We start from the raw sequence: 19987 nt of genomic DNA on the forward strand, positions 1-19987 counted from the left end.
GAAAGGTCACTAAAGCCTTAACAGGGTATATTTGCAACATTTGTATACAGTTACAATGATCTTCCAGTGGTCCATATACATTTACCATACAAAGTTAATGACTAGAGTGACAAACATATGTATTAAGTACACAAATATCTACTACACAACTATATTTGAAAGATCCCATAAAATCAACACATGCTATTTTTTTCCCCAACATGCCCCAAGATCCTAATTATTGAGGGTCCTAAACTTCTGAAGTATTGGCTAGAATCACTTCCTCACTGGTTCTGTTAGAGGGTGGTCAGATAATTGGTGTCACGAATGGATTCACTTTTGGTACGACGGCTTCAAAAGCTCAGCAAGTTTGATGTTGATCATTCCCAAAGACACTTCAAACTTTTCTTGCTCAATTTCTGAAAGAAAAGATTACCATAAAGATGTTTGATATCTATCTCATGTATAAATATATGACAAATAATAAACTAAAGCTATATAAGACAATTGGTTCTTTCAACCTGGCAGATCAGTTTAATACTGTAGAATAGGAATTTATTATCTTGTAATTTTTTGTTCAGATTAGGATTGATTTCTTTTTAAACTAATGGAAGTTGTGAAATTAAAAAAAAATAAAGAGACATGATTGTGTCTAAGTTAATTAACCTTGAATATGAGAGAGAACATTGTAAATTACATAAACTATGTACCCTTAAAAACATTTAGCAAATAAAGTTAAGGTATGAAAAAAAGTACATTAGTAAATATAATTTATATACCATAAAAAACATTCAGTTTTGCCTTGTCAATGGCTCGTCTTTTGTCTCTTAAGCTTCTGATTAAAAGCACCTTGAACAGGAGTTTGGACGCCTATGCTGCCTTTGATATATTATCCTCCATATCAGCTTACTCCGTTAACTGACCCTTGAAAAGAGGAAAAGACGAATTTATAGGCATATGTAATTGCTTTAAATGCACATTGGTTAATTTACAATGTAACAAAAATATAGACAAAGCAAATAACATAAAGTGAATATATAGAATACATTTGTTCTAGGCTTCAAACATGCAAATACATGTACATATACTTTATTTTTGAAAAATTAAGAAAATATTAAATAAACTGTTATAAATACATGTAACTTCCATGCCTCAATAATTCAGTATTGAGTAAGATAATATATTAGTACATGTATACATGTACTTCTTTATTTCTGGAAATTTATATCTGCGATTAAGGGTATAGGTTTGTGTAAGAATATGATGAATGACATTGACAAGGCGTAGGTAAAAACTTGTGAACAGGACAGAGAACTGACATAGGAAACAAGTTAAAAGCAACAACTTCTTAAAATAACTAAAATATATTTGAAAGAGTGGAGTCTAAGGTTCATAATAACTTTTCTCAATGCCTGGCTAACATTGATAAACACATAATTTTAATTCTTTTGATTTTATTGATTAGGAAAATGATTAAAAAATCTTACCTTTGTGTAAATTTCCATACAGCTCTCTCGCTCTTGTCCTTTTTGTGAGCATTCCTGTAAATAATGCATGCATGATTTTATGTCATAGAGTATAGTCATTTTTAATATTTATACTTAAATAAAATGTAAAATGATTATGCATGTAGCATTTAGCATGTTTAGATTACCTGTCAAAAGTTATAATTGTTATGCATTATTAAGGAATTAAGAATATAAACCTCTTGTTACTTGCTCAATAAAAAAAATCTTACGCTATAAAACATTAATTAATAAAAACAATGTTAGTTTATTTGTGCTGAATGATAATTTGAGCAGGCTCTCACCATTCTCACAAGCTAGGTGACTGAATGACTTAGCATCTACATCTACATATTAGGACATTTCATCAAACTTGATGATTATATGCCGGCGCTGTGCAAATCGAGTACTTCAGCTATAAAATAATAAAAGTAAGTGCTGTGAATGATCATGAACATGCATTAAAAAATAGATACAATTATTTACAATGTACTCTGTAAATGTAAGTAGTACATGTACTAAGGAATGTTAAAAAAAATTCGACAAAAAATAAACTGACCTTGTTTTAATGAATATATATAGCAGACAAATAGTAGATCTTACGTTCTTGATTAAAATTAGCACTGTTCAGACTTCGTTTTGATAATGTAGCAAACATACGACGTCATATAACGTCAGAGTCTAGACATAGCAAATGTCACGTGCAGTTTGACGAGCCCGATCCAAATTAAAACTGAAAGGTATCTGCGCTCGCTTTAACGGTCGCACCGTCAGCATATTATATAGACAGCTTATAGAGCATTATTAGTCTACCACCGTCTACACGTTTTTTCTTTGTTGTAAACATGGTAAAGATAGCCAATTTAGATGTTGCATGTTGCAACATATTGGAGACACTAATAGTGTTATGATGTCTGTGTACGATGTAGCATGGACTGTCGTGGCGCAATTGGCAACGTGCCACTAGCATATATAGCGAGGTCTAAGGACATGTACGAACGGAGGAAATTTGGGTTGAAATCCACACATTGTTCAAACATATTTTGATAAGAGATGTTTAGAGTTGTACAATAATTATTAAAGAAATGAAACTCGCCCTAATGGTTTCATCGTCGGGCATTCTATGTGTGTGGTGCCCAGACCAGTCTGGTCGAACCCCCGAACGGGGGTAAACGGAAATGGGAAATCCATACCCCCAAACGGGGGTACGAGCATGTGCAGATGCTTAAAAATGTGCGTATTTCATGCAAAAAGTAGGGGTTTACAAAAATCGCCGGTGCAAAGTAACGGATTATTTGGCAAATGTAAAACCACTCGGAAATGATAGATTAAAGGTGTTTTTAGAGTTTGTATTTTACAAAAATACAACTTTATTGTACAAATCGGGATTTATTCACTGGCAAAGTTGGCGATCTTTTGCTCCTTGACATGCAGGTATTTAAGATAAAACATTCGATAAACAGACATAAGCAACTAATACTAAATTGAAATTATATAAAAAAAATGTATTATTCTACATTATATCTTTTATTTTCATAATAAAATGCAAGAAAAAATGGTGCTAATATCGAATTGTTTATTATCGTGGGTTTCAGTCCGCGTTTCCTCTGACTAGCAATCAACGGTCTTTATTATCGATAATCATGCCCAGGAAGTGTAACAAAAATACATATAAAAATAAAATTCAAATGAAATCTATCGTATTTATTGTCTTTTATATCTTATAAGAATTAAATAAAATGTTTGGCAACATGTTGTTGTAGTTTGTTTTTTTTTTATATTAATAAATATGATTGTTTGAGAAAACACGATCGTATTTTATTTTATTTAAATCTAGGTTCTAGTTAATATTTTCCTCATTCTTAGAATATTTTTCCTTGTGTTTTAAATTCCACGAGACGTCCTACAAAATAATAAATAATTTCATGAAATGACGGAAAATATTTCGCTATTCCTACAGTATAAATTCAAACTATGGAAAACTTAACCTGTCAATTTTTTTCCTGTTGAAATTTTACCAATTTCATAGCAGAAATAACATTATTATCGATCTTTTTCCTTAGATAAATGATATAAAGGCAAGTTTGTTTATGTTGGATACGGCAAGAGTTACTGTTCTTGCGCATTGCATGACGGGACGGAAAACCCTCGTTTGGGGGTATACCCCCGTTCGGGGGTTCGACTAGACTGCAGACTGAGGAACAGTCAATTATCCATTCAACTTCAAGAACACATAAAATACTGATTACTGTACATTGTACCTACCGGGTCTTAAAATGTCTGCATCTTTTGTCAAAATACAAATTCCATTCCAAGCTAATAATAACAGCAGTTCCCTTCTTCGTGACACTCTCTTTCCTTCTGTCCAACAATACAACATGGCAGCCGAATTGTTGAATTTTGGCGGGCTGTAGTTTAAATTAATTGTTCATCGAGCCCGACATCGATCCCGACGTAATTGTACTATGAGCCGACAGTTTAAGAAAAAATTCTAAGTTATTTTCCACAGCTTTCCAGAGCAGAAAATGTCTAAGTTTCTCATTTTATCAGCTTTTCCATAGAATTCCACAACTTTCCAAACCTCAAAATGTCTAAGTCCAAATTTGTTATTCAAATTCCAAAAGATTCCAAAAACTTCCAAAAACACTTTTAGACTCTTGTATGGAAATGTTTGGAATTCCATGGAATTCCAAAACTTTTCCAAACCCTTTGGAAAATCTACATTAGGGGTGTTTGTCAAATCACAAGGACATGTTTGGTTGCACTGATAACCATAATGTGTATCGTTACATCCTCCTACGAGTAAAATATAGAGAATAATACATACCCTGGACCGAAGACCCAAAGGCTGATTTTGGTCGAGGGCTGATACAGGATGTGATGTGGAAAAGGGTATATTTTATTATACTTATTACATACTTAGTAATAAAATGCAGCAAACATCAACTTGAGAAAAATACAAATAAATAATCATGCACTGACTACTAACATGTAGCTTATTATATTGAAGAACAGTAATTTAAAATTAAGAGAATATGAACCAAAAAATTGGTGTATTGTCACAAGTACTGTTTTTCAAGGTTTAATCTACAAAGGATGTGATATAAATCTGTATCAGCCCTGCAGGTATTATCACAAGTACTGTTTTAAGGTTTGATCTACAAGGGGTGTGATATAAATCTGTTTCAGCCCTGCAAATCCATATCAGCCCTGCAGGATCCGTATCAACCCTGGAAGTTGATACGGTTATTGTGACGTCAGGCATATCGCATATGCAAAACACCTGTATTTATTACTAAGTATGTAATAAAGTAATATTCATCAGACCATCTTCAAAAAAAAATGTTTGCCCTTTTCCGACCGACTGGCTAGAAATGGCACGACTCATACCCTTTTATAACCTCCACCACATGAGATTTTTTTCCTTTCTTCCTTTTTCCCCTGAATTTCCTCATTCTGTTAACAAATCTATTCAAGTTTTCCTAACTACCTACAAACCCAACTCTTTTACTCTGAGTCGGGAGAGGGCAAGTAAACATTACATTGTATTTTAAAAATGGCCTCACATATTTCTTTCAACAAAGCTGCTGCATTTCATCTTTTTTAATTATTAAACATACAATCTTTATCTATTTAATATAAAAGATATGAAAAGGAAATATGATTATCAATCGAAAATAAAAGGTTTTTATTTCGAATGTTTTTCAAGGAGATAATGCATAAAAAATAATACATTTATTTTGACAATCACTCGATAATTGCTTTTTTAAGAAAGCAATAATATAAATATTTGACTAAAATTTTAAAATTCATTTGAAGAATCTTTTAAACTTTAGCTTTAAATTATGTTTCATATTAAAAACGACATGTTGAAAAGGTTTGAATTCTAAAATTATCAATAAATTATGAGATCATATCTATAAAATTAAATTCATACCCTTACAAACACCGCTACTTTCTCCATAACGGCAGACACATTTAAAACCACCATCGTTGTTTTCACAGTTTTGGTAAGTCTTGTTGCAGTTGTGAGTACCAAGGTCACATTCATTGATATCGACATCACAATTTGTACCATTCCAAGTCGTTTTGCAGGTACACTTCCCAGTAACATCATCACAGTCCACAGTGTTTGCCTCTATGCAGCTACATAATGAAGAACACTCCTCTCCAAAATGTGTATTGTTACAAGCTGCAAAGAAAATGTTAATCATTAAGTAACCATTATAAATCTTATATTGACATTTTGTCTTCTGACTGTTTATTTTTTTGAGATACAAAAATGTTCCACGATGGGAATTGTTGTAAAGCATAATCAAATTATAATTAAATCCCTTTAGTAAAACAGGTACTTTCGCTTTATTAACTACAGTATCAATTTACATGTACAATATTTCCCCTATATTGAAAATGAATTATATGTATATGTACATTGGTAAACTACAAAAGATATTAAAACAAGAGGCCCAGGGGCCACATCGCTCACCTGAGTACTCTGACTAGGAAAAAGCAGAGATCAGTTCAGTCTTTAAAAGTTCTGATATAAAAGTGGTTTGAGGGGGGGGGGGGGGATTTGAACTTGAATCTATACTTCAAAGGGATGCTTTTAAATTAATATGACAAATAATGGCTATGCTGTTCTTAAGAAGACAATTTTTATTGATATATCATTTGTATTCCTTTGTATAACTATGATCCCCTGTTATGGCCCCTCTATTCTCCTGGGGGGTCATGATTTGAACAAAATTTGAATCTACATTACCCGAGGATGCTTGCATTTAAATATGACTAATTATGGCTTTGCTGTTCTTCAGAGGAAGATTTTAAAAGGCTTGCTTTTCCCTATGTAAAACTTTGATTGCCCATTGTGGCCCCACCCTACCCCTGGGGTGGGGGTGGGGGGGTTCATGATTTAAACAAACTTGAATCTACACTACCTGAGGATGCACCCATAAAAAACAACCAATCATGGCTTTGCTGTCCTTGAGAAGAAAATTTTTGCAAATTTTTCCTCTATTATTTTATGTGGCCCCACCTTACCCCCAGGGGTCATGATTGGAACAAACTTAAACCTACCCTGCTTGAGGATGCTTCCATGTTAATATGACCAATCATGGCTTTGTTCTTCTTGAGAAGAAGATTTTTACAGATTTTTCCTATGTATCTTTATTTAAAACTTTGATTGCCCATTGTGGCCCCACCCTACCCCCAGGGGTCATGATTTGAACAAACTTGAATCTACACTACCTGAAGATGCTTCCATATAAATATAACCAATCATGGCTTTGTTGTTCTTGAGAAGAAGATTTTAATGAATTTTCCTATATATTCCTATGTAAAACTTTGATCACCCATTGTGGCCCCACCCTACCCCCGGGGGTCATGGTTGGAACAAACTTGAACCTACACTACCTGAGGATGCTTCCATGTAAATATGACCAATCATGGCTTTGCTGTTCTTCTTCAGAAGATTTTTAAAGAGTTTTCCTATATATTGCTATGTAAAACTTTGATCACCCATTGTGGCCCCACCCTACCCTCGGGGGTCATGATTTGAACAAACTTGAATCTACATAACCTGAGGATGCTTCCATATAAATATGACCAATCATGGCTTTGCTGTTCTTCTTCAGAAGATTTTTAAAGAGTTTTCCTATATATTGCTATGTAAAACTTTGATCACCCATTGTGGCCCCACCCTACCCCCGGGGGGTCATGATTTGAACAAACTTGAATCTACATAACCTGAGGATGCTTCCATATAAATATGACAAATCATGGCTTTGCTGTTCTTGAGAAAAAGATTTTTAAAGAGTTTTCTTATATATTCCTATGTAAAACTTTGATCGCCCTTTGTGGCCCCACTCTACCCCTGGGGGTCATGATTTGAACAAACTTGAACCTACACTACCTGAGGATGCTTCCATATAAGTTTCATATTTTCAAGCACAGTGGTTCTTGAGAAGAAGATTTTTAAATGATGCCATTAATTTTTCATGAATTCATGATTATCTCCCCTTGGAAGAAGGCTTGGCCCTTCATTTGAACAAACTTGAATCCCCTTTACCCATGGATACTTTGTGGCAAGTTTGATTGAAACTGGCCCAGTGGTTCTTGAGAAGAAGCTGAAAATGTGAAAAGTTTACGACAACGACGACGACAGACAACGGACAAATTTTGATCAGAAAAGCTCACTTGAGCCTTCGGCTCAGGTGAGCTAAAAACTATTTACTATGTAAAAAAAAATGCTAAAAATTTTATTTCCATTGTACAGAAATACATAATTATTGATAGTTTAGAAGCAAACACCTAAACCTAATATCTCATTTAATCGTGCATTCATGGAATCGATGTATTTTTTAAACTATTATTTTAAAATTTCACAAAGTCATTGAAATAAAAGATACATATGGAGCCTATGCAATGTTATATATACTTACACGTGCAAGAAAAACCATCTCCACTGAAACCAACGTTACAAGTACAATTGAAACTTCCAACAGTATTTGTACAATCAGCATTTGCATCACATGTGTCTTTTCCCAGTACACATTCGTTAATGTCTGAAAAAATGAAAACTCTTTTTTTTTTGAGTCAAAAAATTAATTTGAGTTCATTTTTCTGTTTATACATCATACTACTTCACTGGTAAAATGGTAAAAAATATTCTTTATCGTTGAATAAAATTCCTTTCCGTGAAGGATTTTGGTGCATGAATTATTATAAATCATAAAAAAAAGCATTGAGTTATTAACATCTTAAAGTCTGTAAAAACATATTGGACTAAATCTTTTTTATAAAAGAGATTGGACATGGCAGAACCTGATTTTTCATTCACTAGTTTTACTTCATAGAACGCAGTTCCTAGTAATACTAATACTACTAATTGTTTTACTATTAAGATCATTCATACAAATTCTGTCATTTTTCTTTAAGTTTGTCATTTTTCTGGTGTTATCTTGCTTCTTTGAAAAATGTATAAGCAGAGTGCTCACACTGTTCTAATCATCTAAGATTTTAAATCTTTTATTAGCGTCTTTTACAATTGACCTTCAAAATGGAATTAAAAAACTTCTACCTGCACACTTCTTTTACAATATCTCCAAACACACGTAAGAAACTGAAAAGTCAGTTGGTATTCCTCAATGTATTTTGACCTTTCCATCTCACTTTTTAACAAGAACATTTTTCAGCCTTTAGGCATGATGTTTGTAAATTCAAAGTAATTCACTAAAAGCACATTATTATATTTCATGTCCTTTACAGAGTTTACCACTATCACTTTTTCGATCCGGATGTATGACATTTGGATTCTTTAAAAAACCTATAAGATCTTTAAACTCAAGAAGCTTCTTCAACTTTCGTTGCATTTTTTTTACCCAGTAAGAAATTGATACATCACCTTATGTGCTCTATTATTTTTAAAAAGGATCACATACAGAGTCACCAACGCAAAAGCAATGCAAATTTCAGTCTATATTATTTATCAACTTAAGAAAAAGGTATCCACTTTATTTCATAGAAATCCAGTTTTGTTACCTGTTTGTTTCGTTTCTCCGCTAATTACATTTCAGAAGTCTGAGATGTTTAATGATCATGTCAACATAAATGTTACTTTTTTCCATTTTCACATACGTACGTGATTTGTTCCCATATATATGGCAGAAGAGGGAAAGGTTTTGGTATTTGTAAAATATTATAGAGATTTGTTTAGAAGATTCCGATCATAATGATCTATAAACTCTTAAAAATCAGCTGTAATTAATCATAAAACTATATGACATGTTAACTACTTATAAGAAAATCTACACGCGGATGTTCATGTAGCATTAACATGCATAATTTGATTGATTGATTGATTGAATATACTTTTTAACGCTGTGTCAGCATTTAAGCCATAGGCATATTTAAAAAAAACAAATATTAATAATTTATTTACCTTCACATAAACCATTGGTACTTTTCTTATATCCAGGATCACAATTACATGCATATGAACCAGGAACCTCGGAACAGTTAGCATTAGCTCCACAGATATTCTGGTTGTTATCGCATTCTCTGATGTCTTCTGTACAATTGGCTCCCATCCAACCATCATTACAGTAACAAGTCCCGTTTTGTTTGTCACATGACCTTGAGTTAGTGATGTCACATGTGCATTTATTGGCACAATCCTGACCATACGTAGTACTGGTACATTCTGCAAAATGTATTCTTTTTGTTGAATTGTTTATTTTCTTTGTAGACATTTTTAGAGACTAAGCATTTTTGTTTAGATTTTACTGATTATTTATTACCTATATGACTCACTTTCACAAAAAGTTTTCATCTGTAATTAGATCATGCTAGTGACAAGGCTATATATATTTATGAGGAAACTCTTTCTCTTTCTAAAAGTATTATGTTTATACCTTATTTCTCATTTAAATATTTAATATTAAAAGCTGAATTAGCATGAATTGTACTTAATCATTACTTTTCACTATTTACAGTGTAACTGCCATTATAACATATCTTTAAGATATGACAATTAAGATTCATCATACTCTAGATTCATGATGTTCTCACAAAGGAACCATATCAAAATTAAGAAGTAACGACCCTCTGCTCTAAATTTCACAAACGTTTTCTAAATTTCCCAAATTGATTTTCATCAAGAATTATAGCATTACATTCAAATGGAAAATAGTATGAGGTATGAACTAGTGCTTTTATTTTTTAAAAATAATTTTTATTTGGCCATGATATGTAGAATTTTTACACAAAGAATAGGAAGAATATCTTAAATTCATATTAGAAAACATAATTAAGAGCTACTTCCTAAGTCAGAATATCACAATGTTACTTGAGCTGATGGGAAAATAATACTTCCATTAGCAAGAGTTATTTTTCTTAAAATATTTTAATTTAACTAAAAAAAGTAATACCAACTAGAGCAGAGCTCGTTGCAAAGCAACGAGTAGGTCTTCCGTTGGAGCTGCGAACAGGAAGAAGTGACCTTGAGTCAAGGTCATGCCACATTCTAAGGTTATAAGCAATCTTTAAGGGGTATCAACTTGCAATGTCTCACCAGTAGAAAGACAGTTAAGGAATGTTGTTTCTCCGTTGATGACCTTGAACTCGTTCAAATGACCTTGCATCAAACCATGACACACTCGGTTATAAGCAAACCCATCTATGTGTTACCGACTCGACAAGTTAACACATGTTCTTTCAGACCATTCATCCAGTCTAAACATTCTTTCCTTAGTGACCCTAAATTTAATCAACATGGCCGTAGGAACCGAAGGAGGGGGGGGGGGCGTGCCCCCAGTAATTTTGCCGATATATAGATTACTATAGTAGACATAGATACTATAGATTGTGCCACCTCAATAAAAACGTCTGATAACCTTCTTTTTTTTTTGCTTGTCAAGGAATTTTTGGTAGTTGGTGACCTTTTTTTTTTGCTTGTCAGGAAATTTATGGTAGTAGTGCCCCCTCAACTGTCAACTGAAAATGTATGGCTGTGCCCCCCCCAAAAAAAAACCCCTGAATTTGCTTCCTATGGGCCTGATCAAGGCAATGATACACTCTGTATGATATCAGCGATACCCTTTTGTGTGTTTCGGAATTGACAAGTTCACAGTTTGCATTTATTGCATGATAGTGAGGGAGACATGAAGATTTGTTCGCCCATAAAAAATCATATTCCCCGAGGGCAACATGAAGATTTCTTCGCCCATGAAAAATCATACTCCCCGAAGGCAACGTCCGAGAGAAATATGATTTTTCATTTGCGAAGAAATTTTTGCTTCCCTCACTATTATGCAATAAATTGTTTATAATACCGAATTAACCAAAATGCAGGAATTACACAGGAGATCCAATGAATAAAGCAAACATGCATTTGATGAGAACGATATGAAAGAGATGTAAGTTACAGGTACACCAATAGCCTCGTTTCATTAAAAAAAATTCCTACTTGACAAGTTTGTGTGATCACACCAGTAACATTCAAACACCATTACTTTTTTACACATTTAAATCGACACAATCAATCAACGATAATATGTTGACGGTGCGACCGTTGGGCGAGTGCATTGTTCACTTAATTTTAAGATCCGCCTCTTCAAACAGCACGAGACATTTGGAACGTCTAGACAGTGACGTCTCATGACGTATGTTAGCTATATTTCCATAAACGAATTTTGAAAAGTGCAAACATTTTAACGAAGAACGTTTAATCTACTATCTGTATGCAATTCCATTACTTAAGGTGATTTTTGGGGGTGAATTTTTAGTTGTTGTTACCGTGCAAACGAAGTTAGCAGCGTCGCTATAAACAATCTAACTCCTCAGTCGTTTAATTGTGACGTCACAATCGTGAAACACGACGTTTTGTTGCAGGGCAAACATGATGGACACGTGACTTTCTCGGCCAATCAAATTCTATTTTACTAGTGATTTTTCACTTGTAAGCTAGTTTTCACAGAGGTATAATAAACGTTTTTTAAGACCATACATCGAAATAAATTATCATAATTTCTATAGTCGTAATTTATTAGGTTCAACTCACTGCTTTAAAGGATCATTGTAAATGTTCTATGCCCGATTTGGATACTGAACAGCGTGTGATTTTTGAAACACTTATGCCACCATATGGCATCTTATGGCAAAAGTTAAAAGTTTCTCAAATGCAAGTCAAACTCCATGGTCAAGATCAAAAGATTAAAAAAAATGTTATTACCCAAATAAAGGTCTTGAACAAAGAATATACTGTGAAATATAAACTAGTATAAAAGCCACAGCAGCAACAGTTTAAAAATTATGGCCAAGGTTAATTTCTTTAAAAGGTCAAACTCCAAGGTCAAGGGATCATAATTGTTTGTACTTGAGGGAAGGTCTTAATTGTTACAAGGTATCACATGTGGTATTAAAAAAGCCTTAGCACCAACTGTTCAAAAGTTAAAACCAAGGTTAAAGTTTTTCAAAAGTAGGACATACTCAAAGGTCAGGGTAAAATGGTCAAAATTAAAGGTATACAATGACAGGCCTTGTCACAAGAAAATTACCTATGTAATATAAAAGCCCTAGTACTAGACATTCAAAAGTTATTGTCAAGGCTAAAGCTGTTTAAAAGTTGGTCAAACTCCAAGGTCAAGGTCAAATGGTCAAACATATTTATACCCAAGGAGGAGACTTATCACAAGGGATACAGATGTGAAGTATAAAAGCCATAGCACCAACTGTTCAAAAGTTTTAGCCAAGGTTATAGTTTGGAAAAATTTTGCGAAAGAGAATCAAACTCCCAAGTTCAAGGTCAAGAGGTCAAATATGTTGGTACCTGAAGGAAGTCCTTGTTACTAGGAATACACATAAGAAATATGAAAGCAGTAGTTCCAACCAATCAAATTTTATGGGCATAGTTAAAGTTTTTGCGGACAAAGAGGCTAACACAGTCTAACAGACAAATAGACAGGTGGACAGGACAAAAACTGTATGCCCCCCGGATCTTCGATTACAGTAGCATAATAAAATGTCGGCGTCTTTGGGTTTTCGCATTGGCCTTAAATCTGAAAATCCAAAGTATTACAAGGTGCATTACGATACGCTTTCACATCATGTTCTATAACCCAGAGCATATTGTCTGCAAAGATAAATATTTAATTCAGTATTTAATTAGCTATGCATAATTATCTATGTTGTTTTAAAAAGGAAATATAAAAAAAAAATATTTGTTTTATATTTTTCGATGTAGAGATATACAGAAAATGTTTTCCAATTTTAAGTCCTATCGCAATACACATTTAAAAAAAAAGTGTGTGTTGGGGGGGGGGGGGGGTCATTACATTTTTGCTGGGATTCGCCTATGTATGACCGTAGAGAAACAAAGAGTGGGGAGGGTGCAAGCAGCAACTAAATCAAAATTTACATATTAAAACTACAACAAAAGACTATTTTCAGAAGGTCTGCCCCCCCCCCCCCGTACAATCCGTACATCGGACCTGTGAGAAAAATACTGATCCTACATTCAGAGTCCCAGGGCACCAGGAAAGAGTGGCAAAAGAGAATATCGGTTTATTTCAGTCTATAAGTCGAATCAAAATATCTTTTCCTCAAGAGTCTTCTTTCTTTGAGTTCTTCCCAGTGATCGTGTGATTTATTTCATTTAATTTACGTTCTGTACTGGACTTGGAAAATGAGGACATCTTTAGGTTCCTGAGCTGGCCTTGAAGCCCGTATAAACAGATTTTCTGCTTTATGATAAATTCAAGTGATATGTAATACGGTATTAATTTTGTGTTGATTTTATTAATGTTAATTTCATCAAGAAATATGAAAAATTAATGTTTTAACTATACATAGTGAGGCATTTTTGTGTGGAACGATTATTTTGGGGTTTTCACGATTTTTTCATATGGTACACATGATGAGTAAGTGCAATAAATATAATTTGTGGAAAAAATGTCCAACAAGCCCCGGGGTTGAATATCGGGGGGGGGGGGGTCTGTCCACAAGTACCTGTTGTCAAGCCCGTAGAAAACAATTTCAGTTTCTTTGGGAAGGGGGGGGGGGCAAATAGAAATTTCCACAGGTACTTGTACTCGATTTTTTCCTATGGTACACATGATGAATAAGTGTAATAAATATAATTTGTGGAAAAAAATGTCCAACAAACATTGGGGTTGAATTTGGGGGGGGGGGGGGGATCCTGTCCACAAGTACCTGTGGAAATTTCTTGATACATTAACAGAATTTAAAAGCATGTATTAGACATCTTTTGAAGGGGAGAGCTAATCGGCCGTAATTAAAAGTTATATAGAGACTAGGAAGGAATGAACTGTCATTAAATGTTGGTTAAGAACTATTACCTAAACTCTTCACTTTCACATTTTCAATTACAGATTCTTGTTTTTAAAAAGCTATACATGTACATTTATATGTATCTATTAGATGCATAAATTATGTTATTAATCATTTTATCTTAAAGGAAAAGTAAAAATCTCAATCAAACTTGTTCCGCATATTATGCTCTCTGATTCATTACTCAACAGATGCTTCATATACATGTAGGAAGGGAAGACTGCAGGTGTGATAAATTCACAGCATGCAGCTCCAGCCTTAATTCCAACTTTGTTCCAAAATATTATTATTCAACGCGAAAAATTAGAATTAGCCGATAGAATATTTTGAATCACTTCGGAAATGCTGCCGTAACACCAGACTGAGTTCACAATATCGAGTGATTTTGATTGACAGGTGTAGCGCCGTTGTTAACTATACATGTACTGCAGATTGTGGTTGAAAATAATAAACAAACAGATCTAAAGAAAAGATATTGTATACTGTACATATATTTGTTAAGAACAAGTTCATTCATGAAACGAATTTAGTCGTATTATGTGGGCCCATGTTAGATTTGACAGGTTGATTTACTAGTAGAAATTCAATGGACCACAGTCATTTAGGGTATTCCGAATCATCCCGCACATCGCGACTCTCGGTAATTTACCTTACCGCTGTACCTCGCACGACACGTGCACAGGTGTGACAACCAAACAGTCATTATTAGTAAGCTCTATACTTATTGCATACAACAAATAAAGAGGTAAACATAATGCGTTAACTAAAAGAATTAATTATTTTAATTCATTAACTTCCTATCCTTTTCGAAGAAAATGCCCGTGTAGAAACGTATTTCTCATCGATGTCGTGGCGTTGTTGGTGGATGAAACATGGCATATAAGGTATCGATAGAACGGCAATTTTATAAGCTTTTGTGAGTATTATTTGTTTTTTATAACACCTCAAAAATATACTAGTTATGGCCGCATTTGTAGCCCCCTACAGTTTCGAACCACGTGTGTACATGCCCCTAGCCAAATAAATTGCACACGCTACATGTATACTTGTTATATGTCAGATTATTATTTTTTTTATAACATTGTTTTTCTTAAATAGAAGGGGTATGAAAGTAATGATTTGACAAAGCAAGAGCTATAATAAGACTATCCCGGGTCCCGGTATACACTTGATCAGTGTTGATCAATGTTCATATGTACGAGTACACGTATGCAAATAATTCGATAGCTTTTGAATATTTCAACATACATTTTTGTAACACGCATATTTGTAATAACCACTTATATAGTAATATGGACGTCGTAATAGATCTGACTGAATGCTTGACATGCCTGTTTCAAAAACGTTTCGTAAGTTATCTTAAGATATGCCTAAGTTATAACTTTAGAAGTTCCTAAGATTTATCACAGCTGTATCGCGAAACAATCTTATCTAAAAAAAATTTATAAGTCATTTCTTAAGTTGTGCCTTTAAGGACTAATAAAATAACATTCCCGCTCTATATACAACTCTCAGAATGGTATATATTTTTAGATTCAAAAAGGAAGGGTGGGAGGATTGGGGATTGCCCCCACTTTTAAAGGATTTGGACACAAGTATGCTTAACTTTGCGAAGTGTGTTGCTAGATCTAAGCATTCACAGACACACCTTTTCAAGCCATCTTCCCTTCCGAGCACACGATATTTGTATTTTAATTTTTAAACATTGTTCTAGGTGTTATACATTTACTTTATTTTGTTCTTATAAGGTATCTACATGTAAATAAAATTTTAAAATGAATGCTTCGTAGCGAACACATGCGAGTTTATATTTTTCAAACAATCTTTGCCAATTACTACACTGCAGGTACACGTTAGTTGTTTGTGCGGTGTAGAGCAACTATCAGAGTACACAATGTATTTCAACATCGAGGTGCCCGCAGCTGTCTGTGGCCACGTGTATGTAAACGAGGACTGGACTACAACACTTAAAGACACAAAGCGGCAGAGATGGATGAAACTGTTTGCTATATTACAAAGACTTGAATTATAGTACATGTATATTTGAAGGAATTTTTATTTATGTTAATGTTTATTTAATTCTATAAATAATAAATGGACATTCACAAGAGTGATCGTAAAAATAATATGTGCGTAGCATGCGTAGTAATTACAATTATTTACCGAAGCCCCCATTCAATTACAATTGCAGATGAATTAAAATACAACAACACGGGATAGAGCAATACTTTTTTTAAATGTATTGTTGCGTGAACAGACAAAAACAGCGATTAAAATTCAAAACGATTTTTATGCACCAGTGTTTGTAATTAAGATTATAAAAGATTGGTAAAGTAATCTTACTGATTCGATATAATTCAAAACATAACTTTCCATTAATTAATAGCTCTTTGTACAAAATTGACATTATACGCGATCACAAATACTAGCTTTGTTTATGGCCACAGGTAGCTAGTACACTGGTGACCTCGATCAACAGCGTGGGATTCGCGCGTTGGGTTACATAGCTAAACATCGAGCTGAACATGGAGACCGTAATATGCATACAGCTAATGATCGTGAATTATTCAATGCATACAGTTTAAAATCACTTACAAAGTTTGTTGTAATAATAAACGTAGAAAGATAGATTTAATATTCTCCGCTTTTGAACACTATTAACCTAATTTAAAAAAGAAGAAAAGAAAGACTAGTTGTAATAAATAATTTAATAGTGAACCATAAACCACGTTTTAAACCTTATTAAAAAGAAAATTAACATTAAATACCGCAGGGTATATTATTGATAGCAAGTCTGTTTAAGTTATACACATGAAGAGGTCTGATTTCCTTGCCGAATAAAAAACGTTACCTGTTTACCTGGCCTGCTTTCTAATACGTATTACGCAATACCCATGGTATACTCGAACAAAACAACATTTTCATTAGATCAAAAAGGTGTAAAAGAACAATTTTGTTCCCAAGATCCAGATCGAAATATTTACCGTTTTTGAGTTATAAAGCAAAAACTTTTAAGGGCCCAAGATCCCTAATCATAGGGGCCAGCCCCTTTTAAATAGTATAATATGAAAGCCCTTACAATTATGCACAACTTTTGTTCTACATGTCTTAACAAAATATTTCTGGTTTTCAAGATATAAAGGAAAATATGTCAAATTTTTTGCTGTTTTCCGCGTTCTAACTTTTGACCCCTCTCTAGCGCCATTTTTAATGCAAAAATCAAAAAACAAAAACCGATGTGCACAACTTCAATGCTTCCTCTTTTCAATTTCAAAGGGTTTTGTGCTCCAATTATAACCATTTCTGAGCCTTTGTCTGGAAATCGGAGACATGCAAAATTCAATCAAAGGGGAATAACTCGTGAACAGAAGGTAATTTCCGAATTGTATTACGGTATTCTGACAGTGTTTTGTAAAGTCTAAAAGCTCTGAAAATTTGAACAAAATCTGTTTAAAAATGAGGAAGATATGAAGCGTCAAAGTTGGCGTCTAGGGAAAAAAAAAAGAATAATAAGAACTAGAGCCGAGCTCGTTGTAATGCAACGAATAGGTCTTCCGTCGGAGCTCCGGACAGGACATAGCGACCTTGAGTCAAGGTCATGCAACATTTTAAGGTTATAAACAATCCTGTAAGGGGTATCAACTTGCAATGTTTCAACAGTAGAAAGACAGTAAAGGAATGTAAAGTTCCCCTGTCAGTGAACTTGAACTTGTCCAAGATTATAGATTTTTTGTTTGTTTTTTTTGTATGTTGTTTAACGTCCCTCTCGAGATTTTTCAATCATATGGAGATGCCACCATTTGCCGCTGGAGATCTGCAAATTTTGAACTATACTCAGCACTCATAGCCATTGAGCAGTGAGGGATCTTTTTCGTGCCAACACTTAATGCCAGACGGGACCTCGGTTTATACGGTCTCATCCGAAAGACCCGTCTCTGCGTCCCACAGTGGGATTCGAACCTGCGACGTAAGGATCAACTCCTTACTCCACCACTCTAGAGCAGACACTCTTACCACTGCGCCACGTGGGCTACTAGACCTTTTTGATTTTACACTTTTTATATCAGTGACCTTGACTAAATGACCTATGATAAGGTCAAAAACAACCTTTGAACAAGTTATGAGCTTCCAGTGATACTCAGTGACAAAAGGTATACCTGGAAAAGAATATTGCACTTTTCTGTCAGTGACGTTGAAGTTGCCAGAAAGACCTAGGATCAAGGTCAAAACATATCCTTGGATCATAAGCAATCTCTGTATCAAGTAAAAGCTTCCAGTGATTTTATATTACAAAGATATAGCATGGAAAAAAATTAATATTTACATGTATCTGCCAGTGACCTTGAACTTGCCGGAAAAACCTTTGTTCAAGGTCAGGACAAACCCATCTTAAGCAATCTGAGAAAAAGTTTCATGCGTTCCTCCCACTCCTTATAAATTTATAATCCAGGCACAAATTTTGCAACTTTTTCTGCCAGTCTAGTACAATGTTATCTCAAACCGGTGGATCATAAGTAATCTTTGTTCCAAGTATGAGCTTTCAAAATTATAGCACATACAATAATCTTACACTTTTCTGTCAGTGACCTTGAACTTATAGGAATAACCTTGTATGAAGGTCGTGGCAAACCCTTTTGTCATAAGCAATTCCTGTATCAAGTATGAGCTTGCAGTGACTATCTATTACAAATAAATGGGTCGGACAAAACTTTGCTATTTTTTCCAGTGACCTTGAACATGCCGGAATGATGTTGGATCAAATCCATGACACACCCTTGGATCATTAGTAATCTTTGTACCACTATGACCTTCCAGTTTCTTCATAAAGTTATATCCTGGGCAAATTATCACGTACAGACAGACAGCTAGGCAGAGGGACAGTGTGATTCCAAAAGACTCAAAACACCCCCACCCCAAACCCACACACTTCGTTTGGGGGGGGGGGGGGTATATAAATTCCTATGTTAAATTATGAACACTCTTTCCGGCCCAAACCTTCTCCCTGGAATCAAGATTTGAAAAAAAATGAATGTATACTATGTTGAAAATTTTCTCATTGTAGTATATACTATTTCAAATCACCCCATGCGCGGATCTAGAGGGGGTTGGGGGGGGGGGGCAGTTAAATGTATATACTTAACCAAGTAAATGTGAGCATGACATCCCCCTCCCCCCGAAAATGCGGACCCTTCCTCGATAACACGGATCTGTGTTAAAATGGTATGAAAAGTCTTAGGTATGAAGCTTTAAAAGTCAACCCCACCCCCCACCCCCCACCCCCACACACACACATACACACAAATAGGTTTTTCACGTTTGGGAAAAGTTTCTTTTTTTTTTTTGGCTCGTCAAGAAATTTCTGGGTTGAAATATTTTTTAATGGGACCCCCCCCCCCCCGTGGAAAAAATTCCTTGATCCGCGCCTTACCTCATCTAATTTTTACTACAATGTATCGTCGCCCGAGTGGCGCAGTGGTTAGAGCGTCTGCTCTAGAGTCGCGAAGTAAGGAATTGATCCTTACGTCGCGGGTTCGAATCCCACTGTGGGACGTGGAGACCGGTCCTTCGGATGAGACCATATAAACCGAGGTCCCGTGTCGCAGTAGGTGCTGGCACGAAAAAGATCCCTCACTGCTCAATGGCCGTAAGTGCCGAGT

At 34.6% G+C, this 19987-nt stretch overlaps 1 protein-coding gene and 1 long non-coding RNA gene across 2 annotated transcripts in view; both read right to left on the minus strand.

The window, feature by feature from the left end:
* Positions 1-774: 774 nt before the first annotated feature.
* Positions 775-1968, minus strand: LOC133190691 (uncharacterized). Its single transcript, XR_009721604.1, has 3 exons — positions 1790-1968; positions 1467-1520; positions 775-903 (listed from the first exon to the last, which is right to left on the minus strand). It is a non-coding gene; the product is annotated as an uncharacterized LOC133190691 (long non-coding RNA).
* A 2007-nt stretch (positions 1969-3975) lies between these two features.
* LOC133197116 (fibrillin-2-like) overlaps positions 3976-19987 on the minus strand; it is a 60622-nt gene continuing 44610 nt past the window's right edge. Inside the window, exons 18-21 of the mRNA XM_061332970.1 lie at positions 9424-9684; positions 7925-8047; positions 5422-5676; positions 3976-4280 (exon numbers count right to left, since the gene is read on the minus strand). Of these exons, the coding sequence (XP_061188954.1) occupies positions 3976-4280; positions 5422-5676; positions 7925-8047; positions 9424-9684 (944 nt within the window). The remainder of the gene's footprint in view (positions 4281-5421; positions 5677-7924; positions 8048-9423; positions 9685-19987) is intronic.

Source organism: Saccostrea echinata, unplaced genomic scaffold (assembly GCF_033153115.1).
Source record: "Saccostrea echinata isolate AGI-Se365-2 ecotype Australia unplaced genomic scaffold, CSIRO_AGI_Sech_v1 ptg000001l, whole genome shotgun sequence".
Lineage (NCBI taxonomy): Eukaryota > Metazoa > Mollusca > Bivalvia > Ostreida > Ostreidae > Saccostrea > Saccostrea echinata.